Below are 14,985 nucleotides of genomic sequence, written 5' to 3'. Positions count from 1 at the left end.
TGCATCACTACATTTAGGAACTATTACAGATAGATGCATCACTACATTTAGGAACTATTACAGATAGATGCATCACTACATTTAGGTACTATTACAGATAGATGCATCACTACATTTAGGAACTATTACAGATAGATGCATCACTACATTTAGGAACTATTACAGATAGATGCATCACTACATTTAGGAACTATTACAGATAGATGCATCACTACATTTAGGAACTATTACAGATAGATGCATCACTACATTTAGGTACTATTACAGATAGATGCATCACTACATTTAGGAACTATTACAGATAGATGCATCACTACATTTAGGAACTATTACAGATAGATGCATCACTACATTTAGATACTATTACAGATAGATGCATCACTTCATTTAAAAACTATAACCAAAAAGAAACTGGTTTATCAGTTAACTTTATTGTGTATGTATGAATGTACACAACAAAGTATAAAGCATTCACAATCTATTCTCATAAATCGGTAGGCAACACACAACCCAGCCTCCGGTAACATTTTTTGATTAAGAAACAGCACATAGTATTTATATAATATAAGTCCTTAATTTTAGCCATTTTGGCAAACTGGTGTTTGTAATATTTTAGTGTTTATTTCAATAAATAACTATCTGATTACAATTACTAGTTATATTATCGACCTAACATATTGCGTCACAGATTTTGCTAATACCAAGTGTGGCTGACTGTTTCGTGTGTCGTTTTGATCGAGCTGATACTGGGGTGCGCCAGACCAGAGATGACAGCGATACTCCATGTGTGGCCGGACCTGCGCTTTGTAGAGCGCTAGTATGTGGGCCGGCTTGAAGTATTGCCGTGCTCTATTAATGACGCCCAGTTTCTTTGAAGCCAATTTGGCTTTGCCTTCCAGATGATCACGAAATTGGCAATCGAGATTTCGAGACCCAGTATTCCGATACTAGGCGCGGTTTTAAGAGAAGTGTTCTCGAAGAGCGGTGATACGACAAATGGTTTTTTTTTAGTGGTAAACGCAAACTTGAGTCTTCTGGGGGTTAAATTGGACAAGGTTCAATTTTCCCCATTCCGCGACCTTCTCAAGAGAGGACTCGACGATTTCCCGAGAGAGACCTGCATGGCCAGTGTATAAGGCATCACCAGTGCTATCGTCTGCATAGCAATGAATGTTGGAGGTGTCCAACATATCATTGATATGCAGAAGAAACAGCGTGGGAGACAGCACACAGCCTTGGGGCACTCCAGCATTCACGGGCTTCGGGTTCGAGCAATATCCGTCGACAACGACCTGTATGCTGCGCCCAGTGAGGAAGCTGGAGGTCCACTTGCACAAGCTCTCGGGAAACCCAAATGATGGAAGTTTGGAGAGGAGCGCCTTGTGCCATACACGAACAAAGGCCTTCGCTATATCCAGGCTAACTACCAGGCCTTCCCCCTTGCTTTCAATAGCCGCTGCCCATCTATGTGTTAGGTATACCAGAAGATCACCTGCCGACCGACCATGGCGAAACCCGTATTGTCGGTCGTTGATCAACTGGTGACCCCCTAGATATACCAAGAGCTGACGGCTAATTATGCTCTCCATGATTTTGGAGAGCAGGGAGGTAATAGCAATAGGCCTGTAGTTTGCCGGATCCGAACTGTCTCCTTTTTTTTGGATCGGATGGACAAGGGCTGACTTCCATAAGTCAGGGACTACGCCTTTAGAATAAGAGTGCCGGAATAAACGAGTTAGCACCGGCGTCAACTCAGGGGCACACGTTCTAAGCACGATTGGAGAAATGCCATCCGGCCCGCTCGACTTCCTGACGTCCAACGAAAACAGAGCTCACCTAACAGTTTTCTGTCTGAACTGTACTTCAGGCATAGAGCTCTGACACCGCGGGATGGTCGGCGGTGTTTTTTCGTTGTCGTCAAGAGTCGAGTTGGAGGCGAAAAGAGTGCACAAGAGATCGGCTTTCTCTTTTGCCGTATGGGCCAGGGTGTCATTCCATTCAACTTCATTATGTATCATTATTTTATGTTTGTTTGTATTGGACAGAAGGTGTTCGGAAAAAGAGTTGTGAAAATTAATTATAAAATAATAATAATAAAAATTTGTAATAATTTTTAAAGGTCGGTCCTGGATTTGCCGTGGCCGCAGCGATGTACTGCCGGGACTACGAACCGAACAAGCGAGTGATATGTGTTGAAGGAGACTCGGCTTTCGGATTTTCAGGTACGTTCATTTCATACATTCGATCCTTGCTCGGATTATTAAGAATGTACAAAACTTGAACAAAAAAAAACTAATACGACATCTGGATTCAAATGCTTTCCGGATTACCCAATGTGCCATCTGAGCTATTATAGGCAATATAACAAGTGCCGAAAGTTACCTTACATTTATTGTAATGTTATTGTAGCTGTTTCTCATTAATATACGGATAAAACTACATTTTTTTGAAATTGAAACCTAGCTAGATTGATTTATCGCCTCCGAAATCCCCTGTAAGTATACAAAATTTTATGAAAATCGTTGGAGCCGTTTCCGAGATTCAGATTATATATAATATATATATATATATATATTCAAGAATTGCTCGTTTAAAGATATAAGAAGGGCCGATTTCAATTTGAATTTTGTTTTAATCTGTTTAATTAATTATAATTACTTTCAAAAAGTGTGGTCTGATGTGTTTTTAAGTTTCAGTGTTGTGTAGGTAATTTTAATTAAAATTTATGTTAGCGAATCTACGAATAAAAAAGATCGACCGCAGATTTACACATAATTAATGTTAAAGTTACAGTTATAACCATTCTTAAAAATATTAAGTCATTAATGATAATTAATCCTTAAAGGCTGGCAAAGGTCCTGTGATTCCTCTGGTGTTGCGTTAGTGTGTGGGCGGCGGTGATCACTTAACTCCAGGTGATCCGTACGCTCGTTTGCTCCATTAAGACAAGAATCTCCCATTTAGAAGATCTCCATCACAGTTGTTCCTATAAGGATCAGTGCATCCAATTCGTATCGTTAATAAATATTGTATAAGTTATAAATACCCAATAAATTGTTCAGGAATGGAGGTAGAAACAATGTTCAGATACAAGTTGCCGGTGATCATCATTATCGTCAACAACAGCGGGATCTACGGCGGGTTTGACAAGGAGATGCTGCGAGATATGCAGTCGGCCGGAGATGTGGGGCAATGGTAAAACATTGCAGTATATACTACCTTTATTTGTTATGTATGCAACTGTTGTGTAATAAGGGGTATTAAAACACGAATGTGATAATAGTATCACATGAGTGTTTTAATACCTAATTATCAACAGTTGCATACAAGACTTTATAACAACTAACAGTTAGCTTACTGCTAACATTAAAAAAGCCAGTCTTAGTAACCATTACATCATCCAAACGAGTGTTGTAATGTTGTACTGAATTGCATTACAACACTAGTTTTAATATTGGCAATAAGCTGCCTGCTTTAGAATCTTTAACAGAGGATTTAAAGCATGGGTCTAGATAAACTTACTTACACAATATTATTAAAAAATGGTAGCTACCGTTAGAACAATAAACCACCTAAATAAAACCTATTAAAATGTAATGTCCACTGTTCAATGTACTCATCTGATGCGATTTGATGACTGACATACAAACTGATACCAAACCGCCAGATACTCAAAACAACTACAGCTCTTCTATAAGCTCAGAATCGTCCTTTCTCAGAGGCTTACGGCCGTTCCCAATATTCAGTCTATCTCCGGTTGTGGCCTACTTGAGATAAAAATCGTAACTGTCGTTGACTTTTCTGTCCCAATAAACTTATCGACGGTAACTCACCTTATCCGTACACGCTGTCTGTCAATGGGAGGACGTATAGCTTACCAGCGATAGAAGTTTGTATGGAAATTGCAATTCACGCGTCCCAATATAAGGCGATAATAATGACTTATCGGGTATATTGGGATAGCAGAAGGTAGTAATTTATCTCTATCCGTAGTTTTAGTATATTGGGAACGGCCGTTAGAGCGCTTTCGCACTACGTCCTATCTGTACCCGTGAAAAACGGTCCGGTTTTCACGGGTACGGATACGGTATGTTACGGTTGACGAAAAGAAATTGGATGACGGAAGCCGGATCTAGTGCGTAAACTACCATAGAAATAGTTCTACGACTACTTCGGACCGTGTTTTCTTGGATTCGGATCGGACGTAGTGAGAAGGCGCTCTTAGTATGAGGGTCTTATAACTTACTTAAAATAACAATAATAGCTTGAAAGGTGGCAACACTCCTGAGATTAGTACTAGATTTAGTTACAATAGAGTGTTAATGTGATCATATCTCAGTTCCAGAAAAATCAATCCTTTTTCTATAATTTACAGTACACCACCGACAGCTCTTTCCTCCGAAGTACGCTATGAAAAGATGATGGAAATGTTTGGCAGCTCGGGCTACCTCTGTCGAACAGTCGAAGACATTGAGAAAGCAATCAAAGAGTCAATCAAATTGACCGACAGACCCAGTATCATCAATATCTTGATAAGTCCACAAGCAAACAGGAAACCACAGACGTTCAATTGGCTTACAGAATCCAAGCTGTGATATTAATCTGCGAATATTTTATACGAATTTTGGATATTTTTGATACAGGCAGTGGTGAATAATTTGCTATATTTCAAAGTGATAACCCACACTTTCGGGATTAATTACACAAATTAAATTTGAAAATACTATTTATGAACGATGCGGGACTCGAACCCGCGACCTCTCGCGTTCCGTGAGCTCTTTCCAATGAGCCAACCGTTCAACTTGTTCAACTCTCAGGTTGTGGCATCATCTACAGGATCTACTTTACAGTTGATAACCTGCTCAATCCTAATATTTTCATATTAGGAAATCGACTAAGATTTCTTTGTTCAAACATAAGCAATTTGTTATTTTTTAGACACACAAGAGTTATCAACGATACGTCACTCGAACAGTTGGCTTAGTGGAAAGAGTGCTCCCTCGGAACGCGACAGGTCGCGGGTGGGTTCGAGTCCCGCATCGTTCTTAAATTTTGTTTTCAAATTTGATTTGTGTACAGGTAGTGGTATTTCATACTTGGTGCTTAACATATGGGTTTGTAAATAAAAGTAATTGTGATATGGATAACTTTATATTGTCTGTCTATTGAGTTATTCATAACAACATGGGGTCATATTTTGTATATTATTATGTCGAACAATATATATTAATTTGTTATAAACTAAATCCCTGTATTATTATTTTACTTCACTGTAGCAAACGAATTGGCTTGTGTTGTGATCGGTGATCCAAAGCAAACTGAACATCCACTAATATAACACTTCTTCACACTTTGCTGAGGCAGCCAATAAGAAAATTTTCTATCACAGTTTGTGCTGAAATAGATACAGAATTTTAAATAATTAAAATCATAAAATTTTATTAAGTGTAATTACAAAAACTTTACAAATACAATTCGGACGTCCGCAAAAAATTGCTCTATCGTAAATCCTCCTACTCCACAGCTGAATATCTAAGTGATCGGACAGTCTGGGACTAGATTATTATTATTTTATAGCAATAGCAAATAGAAAAAAAAGAATTCTGGTAGAGTTTCTTGCGCCGCTTCTTCTCTCTCAGAGCGCCATTTGTTTCCGAGGCGGTAGTAGTCTCTAGTATATTAGTATTTATTAAATGACATAATGATCAAATAATTAAACTGTAAAAATATTTCACGGCTGAGATTCGATCCCTAGAACTCGAGGTGTTTCGGCTTCGGAATCAATGATTCAACCACTGGTCCAATGACCATATTATCATTAAGTTAAATAGCCGAACTATAATTAGTTACAAGTATAAATCTTTCATCCATAATTTCAACGACTGTCTTACGAATTTTCGATCAAACCACGTGTCCTGACGCGAGTTTAACATTTTATACCCATCCCAAGAGAAGTGCTCAATGTTTTCAAGATTTTTTCACTTCACAAAACTAATGATGGTTATTATTGTGACTCACTCTGTGTCTACATTCAATAAGTAATTACATAATGGATTACTTCATACATTCACAGTAAGTGAATCACTGACACCGTAAAATCTTCTCGTCCCAAATACCACAGTGACTGAACACGAAGGTTTTTAACCAGAGTGTTGCCAGTGATGACTAACGGTATCAAGGCGTGGTCGCAAACTATGGGCTTTATGAGCTCATTGTTGCTCAGAGGGCTATGCTCGAGTTTCCCTGCAAGATCGACTCAGAAATGAGGAGATCCGTATCTCTGATCAAAGTTACCGACATAGCCCAAATGATTGCGAAACTGAAGTGGCAGTGGGCAAGACACTTAGTTCTACGGACAGATGGCCGTTGGGGCAGTAAAATCCTCGAATGGCGACCACGTACCGGAAGACGTAATGTTGGTAGGCCTCCCACAAGATGGACCGACGATTTGGTCAAGATTGCCGGAATACGTTGGATGAGGGCAGCGCAGAACTGATCGTCGTGGAAATCTTTGGGAGAGGCCTTTGTCCAGCAGTGGACGTCTTCTGTCTGATGATGATGAAGTAATCTAAACTATAGAAAGTGATAGTTACCAAGTTTACAGTTGTTGGTAGTTGTGAGAGTGTAAGCATCTTGATCATAGTCGTTGGTGAGTGTGAGATCAGCTCCTCGGATGAGGAGTTCGTTACAAGTGTAGGGGAAATCTGCCGCTGCTGCATACATGAGGGCGGTACTGCCGGACTGGAATATAAACAATAATATTAACCACTTACATTCACAATACAATAAATAGTGGCATGGTGAACACCATGGTGATTCCTTTCACTCCTACACCATAACTAGAGCAAGTGCACAAAATCACGAAGAAACAAGCTCAAAGGTGTGATGTTGTTTTTCTATAGATATTTTATTCGTGTTTCGACTCTTGAAATATATTGAATAACATAGTGATCAACAAGACGAAAACGAGATTGGATCCCCCCTAGATACAGTCCACAAGATACCTATTATTTCAAAATTGCATAAAAAAAAATGTGTCACAACGCCATAATCACGAACGGGCGTTTGTATAAAAAGTATGAACTGTTGGAAACAATACCCGATATACACATCCCCTTTTAACACACACATAAATAACACCAGTCTCTGTGGGGTCCTCGACTTGTTGTAATATTAGGAGCCCATTGGTTTGTTATATCATTTTATGTCTATCATCAACGACATGGGGTTAACATGATAATAGGTCAGCCCGGATTACAACTAATACGCCAGCGATTGCTTTAATTTTAACTTCGAGTAATAATACGATGGGTGGTGATCCATGACACTTAAGGCGGAAACGTGTAATCTGCTGTTCACTGCATATTTGCAAAAGTTATTCATTCCTCAGCATAGTAAACCGTGCAACACTCAATGCTCACGAATTATAGTTGCTGGGCTCATAACAACCCCTATAGCACAGTGATTAGTGACCCTGCCTACTGAGCTATAGGTCCCGGGTTCGAATCCCGGTAGGTGCAATCATTTTATATGATGAATATATGAATGTTTGTTTCCGAGTCATTGATGTTTATTTGTATTTATGTATGTTTAAGTAAGTTTTTGTGTACAATAGCGACATACTGAAAAACAACATAATATTATAATCCAAAATGAAAAAAAAAAGTAAAATGCATATATTTACATACAGAAATTGCATACAGAAATAAAAAATATATATATACTAGAATAATAAAACTAAAAACCTTAAAAAATAATATAATAACTAAAATATATTATTAAAAGGAGTCCCTTTAGGCAAGGTTCCGAAGATACTGGCAGCGTTCCACCTTTTAAGTAAGTATGTTGTATTAAATATGTTGTTGTCTTGCACCCTGAGTAGGCTATGCATAGTTTTGGTCAAGATAATTTGAGTAAGAGTGTGTCGTTATTATAATAACGATTCTCTCCGAAGTTTGCTGGAATTGTATTAATAAATATGCATGGCTACTCAGGAACTGTTTTTGTGTAAAGATAAAGAAACCGTTAGAAATAGCATTAGTATCTTATTGTCAAAGCAACAGATTGCAGGCTCAATTCCACCTGAAAAGTTATTTTAAACAGATACATGATTTCCTTGTTGAATCTTATTATAATGCACAATGATGTTTTCATTTATGCAGAATAATAATAATTATTATTTACCATAACATATATCATACATTTCCATAAGGTGTTTTTCCAACTTAAATTGTTACATTTACTATAACTTAAACATACCTCCAAGATAATTTTAAAATACTTTAAATATACCTGTAATACCAAACGCAAATAGTCATCAACTTTATAATATGCTCTTCCTAAAACTGAAATATGCTCTCATAGTAATAATTTGAGATATTCATTCCGAAAGACAAACGGCCGTTCCCAATAAACTATCTAGAGATAGAGATAAATTACTACCTTCTACTGTCAGTAATTAGTTGTCAATAATCTGCAGCTGTCCCAATATACCCGATAAGTCATTCTTATCGCCTTATTTTGGGACGTGTGGGAAGAATCCCTCGACCTTGAAGATCGCTAGATTGCTTGTGTGTGATACATAGGCTGCACTAAAAGTATCGGGAATGGAATATTTACACTGTTCCTGTCATTTTAAAATCTTTTTAATTGAAAACCCCTTGGTTTTAAAAATCGAATACCATTTATTTATTTAAAAAAAGATTCTCGGTCTTGTCACAAGTTCTTGTCAAACTTGTTAAGTCGTTGAGAAAATGGAATTGACTCGAGAAAATTCTAGAGCGATGATTTATTATGACTTTCGAAGTGGTTTAACACAAAAACAGTGTGTTGACCGGATGATTTCTGCATATGGTGATGAAGCCCCATCCAAAACCACAATTTATCGCTGGTTTGCTGAATTTCAACGTGGACGTGTCAAGCTCAGTGATGATCCCCGTCAAGGTCGTCCAAAAACTACAGTCACCAAAGAAAACGTTGATGCTGTGCGTAAGCTGATTGAAGAAGATCGACATGTGACATACCGCGAAATTCAGGCGTGGTGCCGTGCGTTGGTGCGTCAGAACTCTCGAAAGATTCCACGCAGGATCCTCAAATGCTGTATACAACATCATATCAGGTGACGAATCCTGGATATACGCGTACGAACCCGAAAAAAAAAACTAGTCACGAGTTTGGGTGTTCGAAATTGAGTTAAAGCCAACAAAAATTGATCGTTCACGGATGTTGCAAAAAAAATAGTGGCCACGTTTGTCTCCAAAACCGACCATGTTGCGACTATTCCTCTTGAGGGACAAAGAACAGTTAATACAGAATGGAGGAAGAATGCTAGCATTTGTTTGCCACAGGTCGTTTCTGAACTCCGCAAAGAGAACTGCAACCGCCGCTTCATCCTCCATCACGACAATGCGAGCTCTCACACCGCGCACACAACAAAAGAGTTTTTAGAGCAAGAAAACATAGAATTATTAGACTGTTTTCTGTACTTTCCCTAAAATAAAGAATAAATTGCCCGGTCAAAGATTTTCATCACCTGAAGAAGCTGTGGACGCCTACAAAACGGCCATTTTGGAGACCCCAACTTCCGAATGAAATGGTTGCTTCAATGATTGGTTCCATCGTATGGAAAAATGTGTCAAATTTCGCGGAAAATACTTCGAAAAGCAATAAATACATTTTTAAATAGTAATTTTTTGTCACTTCCTTGATTCCCTAAATTTTCAGTGCCGCCCTCGTATAAAATGTAACTGTGCTATATTTGGGCAAAATAACTAGTACTGTAATAAAAATTTACGATAATTTTTCAAGTAAAGTAAACATATTCCAAAAACGTCGTTTACGCTTCAGTCTTTATTAAGTTTGAATGGACACTATTTTATATCAACAAATCCTATATATCATGCTATTATAATTATGCTAATGTCTTGGAAATATAGTCTAGATGTAATATAAAAACAGCAACTTACCACATAATATTAAAAAAATACTTCGAAAAAAAAAACAAAAATACTGCGCACATAAAGACTAAAGTCCCACACCCTTTCTTCGTTAACTTTTGTATGCCAACATCCCATTGTCTTTGTTCTAATTTGTACAGAATTTAACGGACTCTTTTTATAAGTTCAAAGTGAAATAGCAATTCTTAATAGCAAAAATAAGGCCAGAAATCGAATGAGGTCGTAAGGATTTCGTCGTTGAACCATATGTAGTATCGGTGTCTCATTTTCGTAGTACATATTATTTCTCTCTCTCTCTCTCGATAGTTGATAACAATGTTTTTCCTGCTCCACCAATCGATTGACATAGATAATCCTCTAATTATTTTTGTATCTGCTATATTAACTTTATAAAGAAATAAATCAACTTACGAATTGTATTGCACAAAGCTTCGATGTGATATTTGAACGGAAGAGTTTCATCTAACACGATACCCAGATATTTAATTTTTCTTACAATACCAATAGCGGAACACGTGCATTGTTTATCAGTGGGAACACTAAAATAATGGGCATACATTATTGGGTTAGTTTGGGGTGACGATAGATTGCGTATCGAAAATTTCATATAAATATTATTGTCTTATTACAAGCTTTTTATTAGCTTCACCTGTATGTGTGTTTGATTGAAACCGACTCGTTTGGGCGCGATTATGATCGACTTTAAACGGCCAGATTTCGTTCAAACTTCGTAGATTTATCGAGGATATCAATTTGATAAAATAGTTCCATTTTTCAATTTGTAAAAAAAATTTTTGTTATTTATATCATTTTCATCTATCGTTAATGAGGCAGGAATTGATGTTAATTTTAAAGTTCAACCATTATCTTGTAATGATAAATAGGTTAATTAATAATTTAATATTAATTAGGAAATTTTCTAATACCAAAGAGAATCTGTAATTCTACAATACAAATAATTCTTTAAAAAACACTTTTAACCAAACTAAAGAGTAGGAAATATTTTCTACTTTTTAGCTCGGTTTTCTATAAAAAGCGTGTTTTTAGTATCTTTTTAACTACTATTTATTTTTATATCTTTTTCTGGGATCATATTGTAAAAGCATAGTTAAAATTGTCCCACAAAGGACTTACCAAGTCGAAAATATATATTATGCACATAATATATAAAAAAGTTGTAACAAGAATGTTCCTGGATGTTTATATTTAATTTTTTACACCCTCCTTAAAGGCCGGCAACGCTCTGGATTCACAGGAGCGTTGCCGGCCTTGTTGCAAGAGAATGTGGGCGGCGGTGATCACTTAACACCAGGTATTCTCGTTTATCCTCCTTTTCTGTCAAACCAAAATAAGTGATTAAGTACTTTAAATAAATAATTACATATTATTACATTATAAAAACATACATCATCCTGTATATCAGCATCGGCACCTTCGTTCAGTAGAAACTTAACAACTTCATGATGCCCACCAGCTGCAGCCAGGTGGAGGGCTGTCTCTCCTTCAGGGCCCCGCATGTTTACATTGGCGCCACTCCTGATAACACATACTTATATATTACACATTAACTGCTAGAACTTTATTTGTTTGTTTTTACACAGAGTTATAGTGTGATAGATGGGGACAGATTTATTAGACCTACACATTTCTTTACATGTTTGTATGGTTTGAGTGTTTACGTTCAGATTTATGCAATGGTGGATTTACCATTAGTAGTAGTTTTTGGTCTACCGAGGCAACAAATTTGCTTCTAATACTGTATACCAACAGTTTAGTGTGAATAATATGAATTTTTCAGATTTACCAAAACATTTTCAATATTCGCATGTAGATTTAGTAATTTTATATTCCTTTTTCTTTATAGAAATAAGAGACAAGACGAGCAGGACGTTCCGCTGATGGTAATTGATACGTCCTACCCATTACAATGCAGTGCCACTCAGGAATGTTGAAAATTCCCAAAAATTCTGAGTGGCACTACAGATGCACTCGTCACCTTGAGACATAAGATGTTAAGTCTCATTGGCCCAGTAATTATTAATATTGAAAATATTTTGGTATTGGGTCATTGGCCCATAATAATTCACGAGCTACGGCACCCTTCAGATTAAACACGGTAATGCCTACACATTACTGCTTCACGGCAGAAATAGGCGCCGTTGTGGTACCCATAATCTAGCCTACTAGACTACTACCATCACCTGCAAAGGAGCCTCCCACTGGTATTGCTTTATTATTATTACTATGATTTTTTTTCTGTGTATCTAAATGTTACTAGTTCCACTCACACAATTTGTTAATGTTCTAGAATGCTTTATTGGCTCCTAAGAATCAAGATCTTTTTGTTTCATTTTATTATATTTTACAACACATAAAATATTAATTTACAAATAATGCAAAAAGCATCTTTCATGATTTGTCTTTTTTTCAAATGTATTCCTTAAATATTAATTTTATTATTCAAACAATTTTTTTTTAAATCTTATTTATCTTGCATGTCTTGAATGTGAATTTTTATACAGGAAACTAAGAGACTGTTTACTGCCTTGCACTTGCTCTCTACAAATATAGGAATTTGACAGGGTTTACTAAACATTACTCGAGGTCCATAAGATTTGCTTACGACTCAAGACTCTATGGCCATGTTCAACACCAGATTGGAGAAATTGCACTAACTATATTATACATGGGGCACACTAAAAGTTTTGCACTTCTAGCTAATGCTAAATATTTGAATTATGAATGTTATATTTTTTGAAATGTTGCAACCTTCTTAGTAATAAAAAAACAATTGGTGTCAATCAAAAATCATTTGTCAATTTTGTTTTATCACACATCAAAGTTCTATGAACGCAATGAAAATGGAATTAAGTCAAAAAGATTTTAGAGTGTTGATTTTTTATGATTTCAAAAGTTCTCTCTCCGCAAGACTGTGCCGCTTGTCTTCAAAATGTTTTAGGGAGAAAAGCACCTTGAGCACCGGTGATGTTTTGCTGAATTTGAGAGAGGTCAGGTTTGTTTACATGACAAAGGGCGGCCTTCAATTGAAAATAATGTGGCTATTGTTAAGCGGCTAATTGAAGAAATCCAGCAGACTACCTATGGTATGAGACAATTCGAACACTTAAGGAGGATTGGTATGAGCCAACTTCAGAAAATTTTACACAAAGAATTGAAAACTTTGTTGTTGTTGGATCCCTCATGAACTGACAGCGGAGCAGAAGAGGGATTGCATGGAATGGTGCTCACAGATGCTAATGAAATACGACCACTACATTCTAATGCTGTTTATGACATTGGCACAGAAGGCGAAACATGGATTTATTGTATAATTTTGAACCCAAAACAAACAGCAATCTTGTGAATGAGTGTTTGAAAATGAGAACAGGCCAACAAAAGTGAGGCAGGCAAGAAATGTTGATAAAAAAATGATCACATTTTTTTCTCAGCTACAGGTCCCATCTTCACAATTCCACTTGAAGATCAAAAGAGTGTAAAGTTCGAGTGGTATTCTACCATTTGTTTACCCAGGGTGTTAAAAAAGTTTGCAAAAGACGACCAAAAAGCCGCATTCTCCTACATTGTGACATCGCTACTTCACACACCGCCAACAACACTAAGTCATTTTTAGCTTCCGAAGCAGTACAACTCATCACCCACTCTTAGCCCCAACCTAGCAATGTGATCTCTCTAGTTTCCCCAAAATAATATTGACGAATTCATTCAAAAAAGCAGTATTCTATTTATATGTACAGACAATGTCCATTGGGTCTACTAGTCATTAAAAAGTACAGGATCAGACCAGGTATAGCTTGCCATTCCATCTTTTTGGATTATACAAAATATACATACACTAATAATATTATGGTGTCTCACATCATAAGATTGTATCAAATGAGTAGTAAATTGACAGCAATTTAGTCATTAATCCAAGAGTGGTTGCACATATACCACCAAGTCGCTGTCTGCTACAGATAAAGGCACAAAGAACATTATCAAATGTATCCCATCCCCACCCTCATCCAATGATTAACACCTTCATCATAAAATATGAGGCACAGAATATTAGTCAAAGGCAAAGAGGTTCTTCCTAGTAGTTCAAGCTCAAAGATGCAAACACAAATCATAAGGTCTTGAGATACTGATGATGAAACAAGATGATAACTGTAGAATTTAAAGATGGAATTGTCTACCCAAATACCCAACCCAATCATTTAAAACAAAACCTATAATCCACATACAAATTGTGAGGCTAACTAATTTTATTAATTATCATATTAATACATTTTAGTAATCAACACAAAATTATCTCTTTCAAACTTTATGTAGGTCTGAGGACTTAGGAACAGCAAACAAAGCAATTCATTCGAAACAAAAGATCTTACCAAACAACGTCCTGGCAGCTATTTAATTGTCCATAACTAGCTGCCCAGTGCAGGGCAGTGAGTCCATGTTCATCAGTAATATCAACATACTGCTCCAGTTTAACGTCGTCGCGGGTGATTTCACCACGACCAGCCTTCGCATGAAAGCTAGAATCGGGCTGAGGCAGCTCAGGAACTCGCGCCTGCGTGTTACCTACAAAACCGACCTTGACTACTTGAACACTAATTCTAATCCTTCTAAAATAGATAATCAATAGTAATTTATTACTACTACCATAAAAATTATTAATTGATTTTACCCCTTTGTAAATTTGTAAGCGCAGTACACTGGACCGATTTGTACGGCGTAAATGCACTCTTTCTAACTCCATTTAAATTAGGCGCCCATCTCTGGTAGGCCCCACTGCCACTTTTACTACTATCTTGACTTCCAGAATCATATTCAAACGTGTAACTTTCCAAGTTCTCTTGCTTTATATCAACATTCCTATCTTCGTGTTTAACAGAAACACCTTCTTCCATTTTTATTTATTATGATTTATTTAAGAAGATGGAACAAAGATTAGAGTTAGGTACACTGTTATTAGGTGGAAACTGCGAACCACAAATAACAAATCTTCGCTTTCTCAAATGTCAAATGTCGG

The 14,985-nt window shown here is 36.8% G+C and overlaps 2 protein-coding genes across 3 annotated transcripts in view; one reads left to right on the top strand and one right to left on the bottom strand.

Moving 5' to 3' along the window:
• The window catches only part of LOC126966229 (2-hydroxyacyl-CoA lyase 1), a 20,977-nt gene extending 15,731 nt beyond the window's left edge, over positions 1–5,246 (top strand). For both annotated transcript variants that reach the window (XM_050810184.1, XM_050810182.1), the window contains 3 exons: positions 2,120–2,222; positions 3,063–3,195; positions 4,376–5,246. In XM_050810184.1, the coding sequence (XP_050666141.1) occupies positions 2,120–2,222; positions 3,063–3,195; positions 4,376–4,595 (456 nt within the window). In that variant the 3' untranslated portion in view covers positions 4,596–5,246. The remainder of the gene's footprint in view (positions 1–2,119; positions 2,223–3,062; positions 3,196–4,375) is intronic.
• LOC126966269 (DNA-binding protein RFXANK-like) lies at positions 5,133–14,948 on the bottom strand. The gene is made up of 5 exons (XM_050810251.1): positions 14,641–14,948; positions 14,342–14,534; positions 11,363–11,492; positions 6,594–6,741; positions 5,133–5,395 (listed from the first exon to the last, which is right to left on the bottom strand). Exons 1-5 carry the CDS (start codon positions 14,861–14,863, stop codon positions 5,346–5,348), a joined length of 744 nt encoding a protein of 247 aa, XP_050666208.1. The 5' UTR covers positions 14,864–14,948; the 3' UTR covers positions 5,133–5,345.
• Positions 14,949–14,985: the final 37 nt, after the last annotated feature.

Source organism: Leptidea sinapis, chromosome 9, assembly GCF_905404315.1.
Source record: "Leptidea sinapis chromosome 9, ilLepSina1.1, whole genome shotgun sequence".
NCBI classification, from domain to species: Eukaryota; Metazoa; Arthropoda; class Insecta; order Lepidoptera; family Pieridae; genus Leptidea; species Leptidea sinapis.
This window is presented reverse-complemented; position numbering and strand designations above follow the sequence as displayed.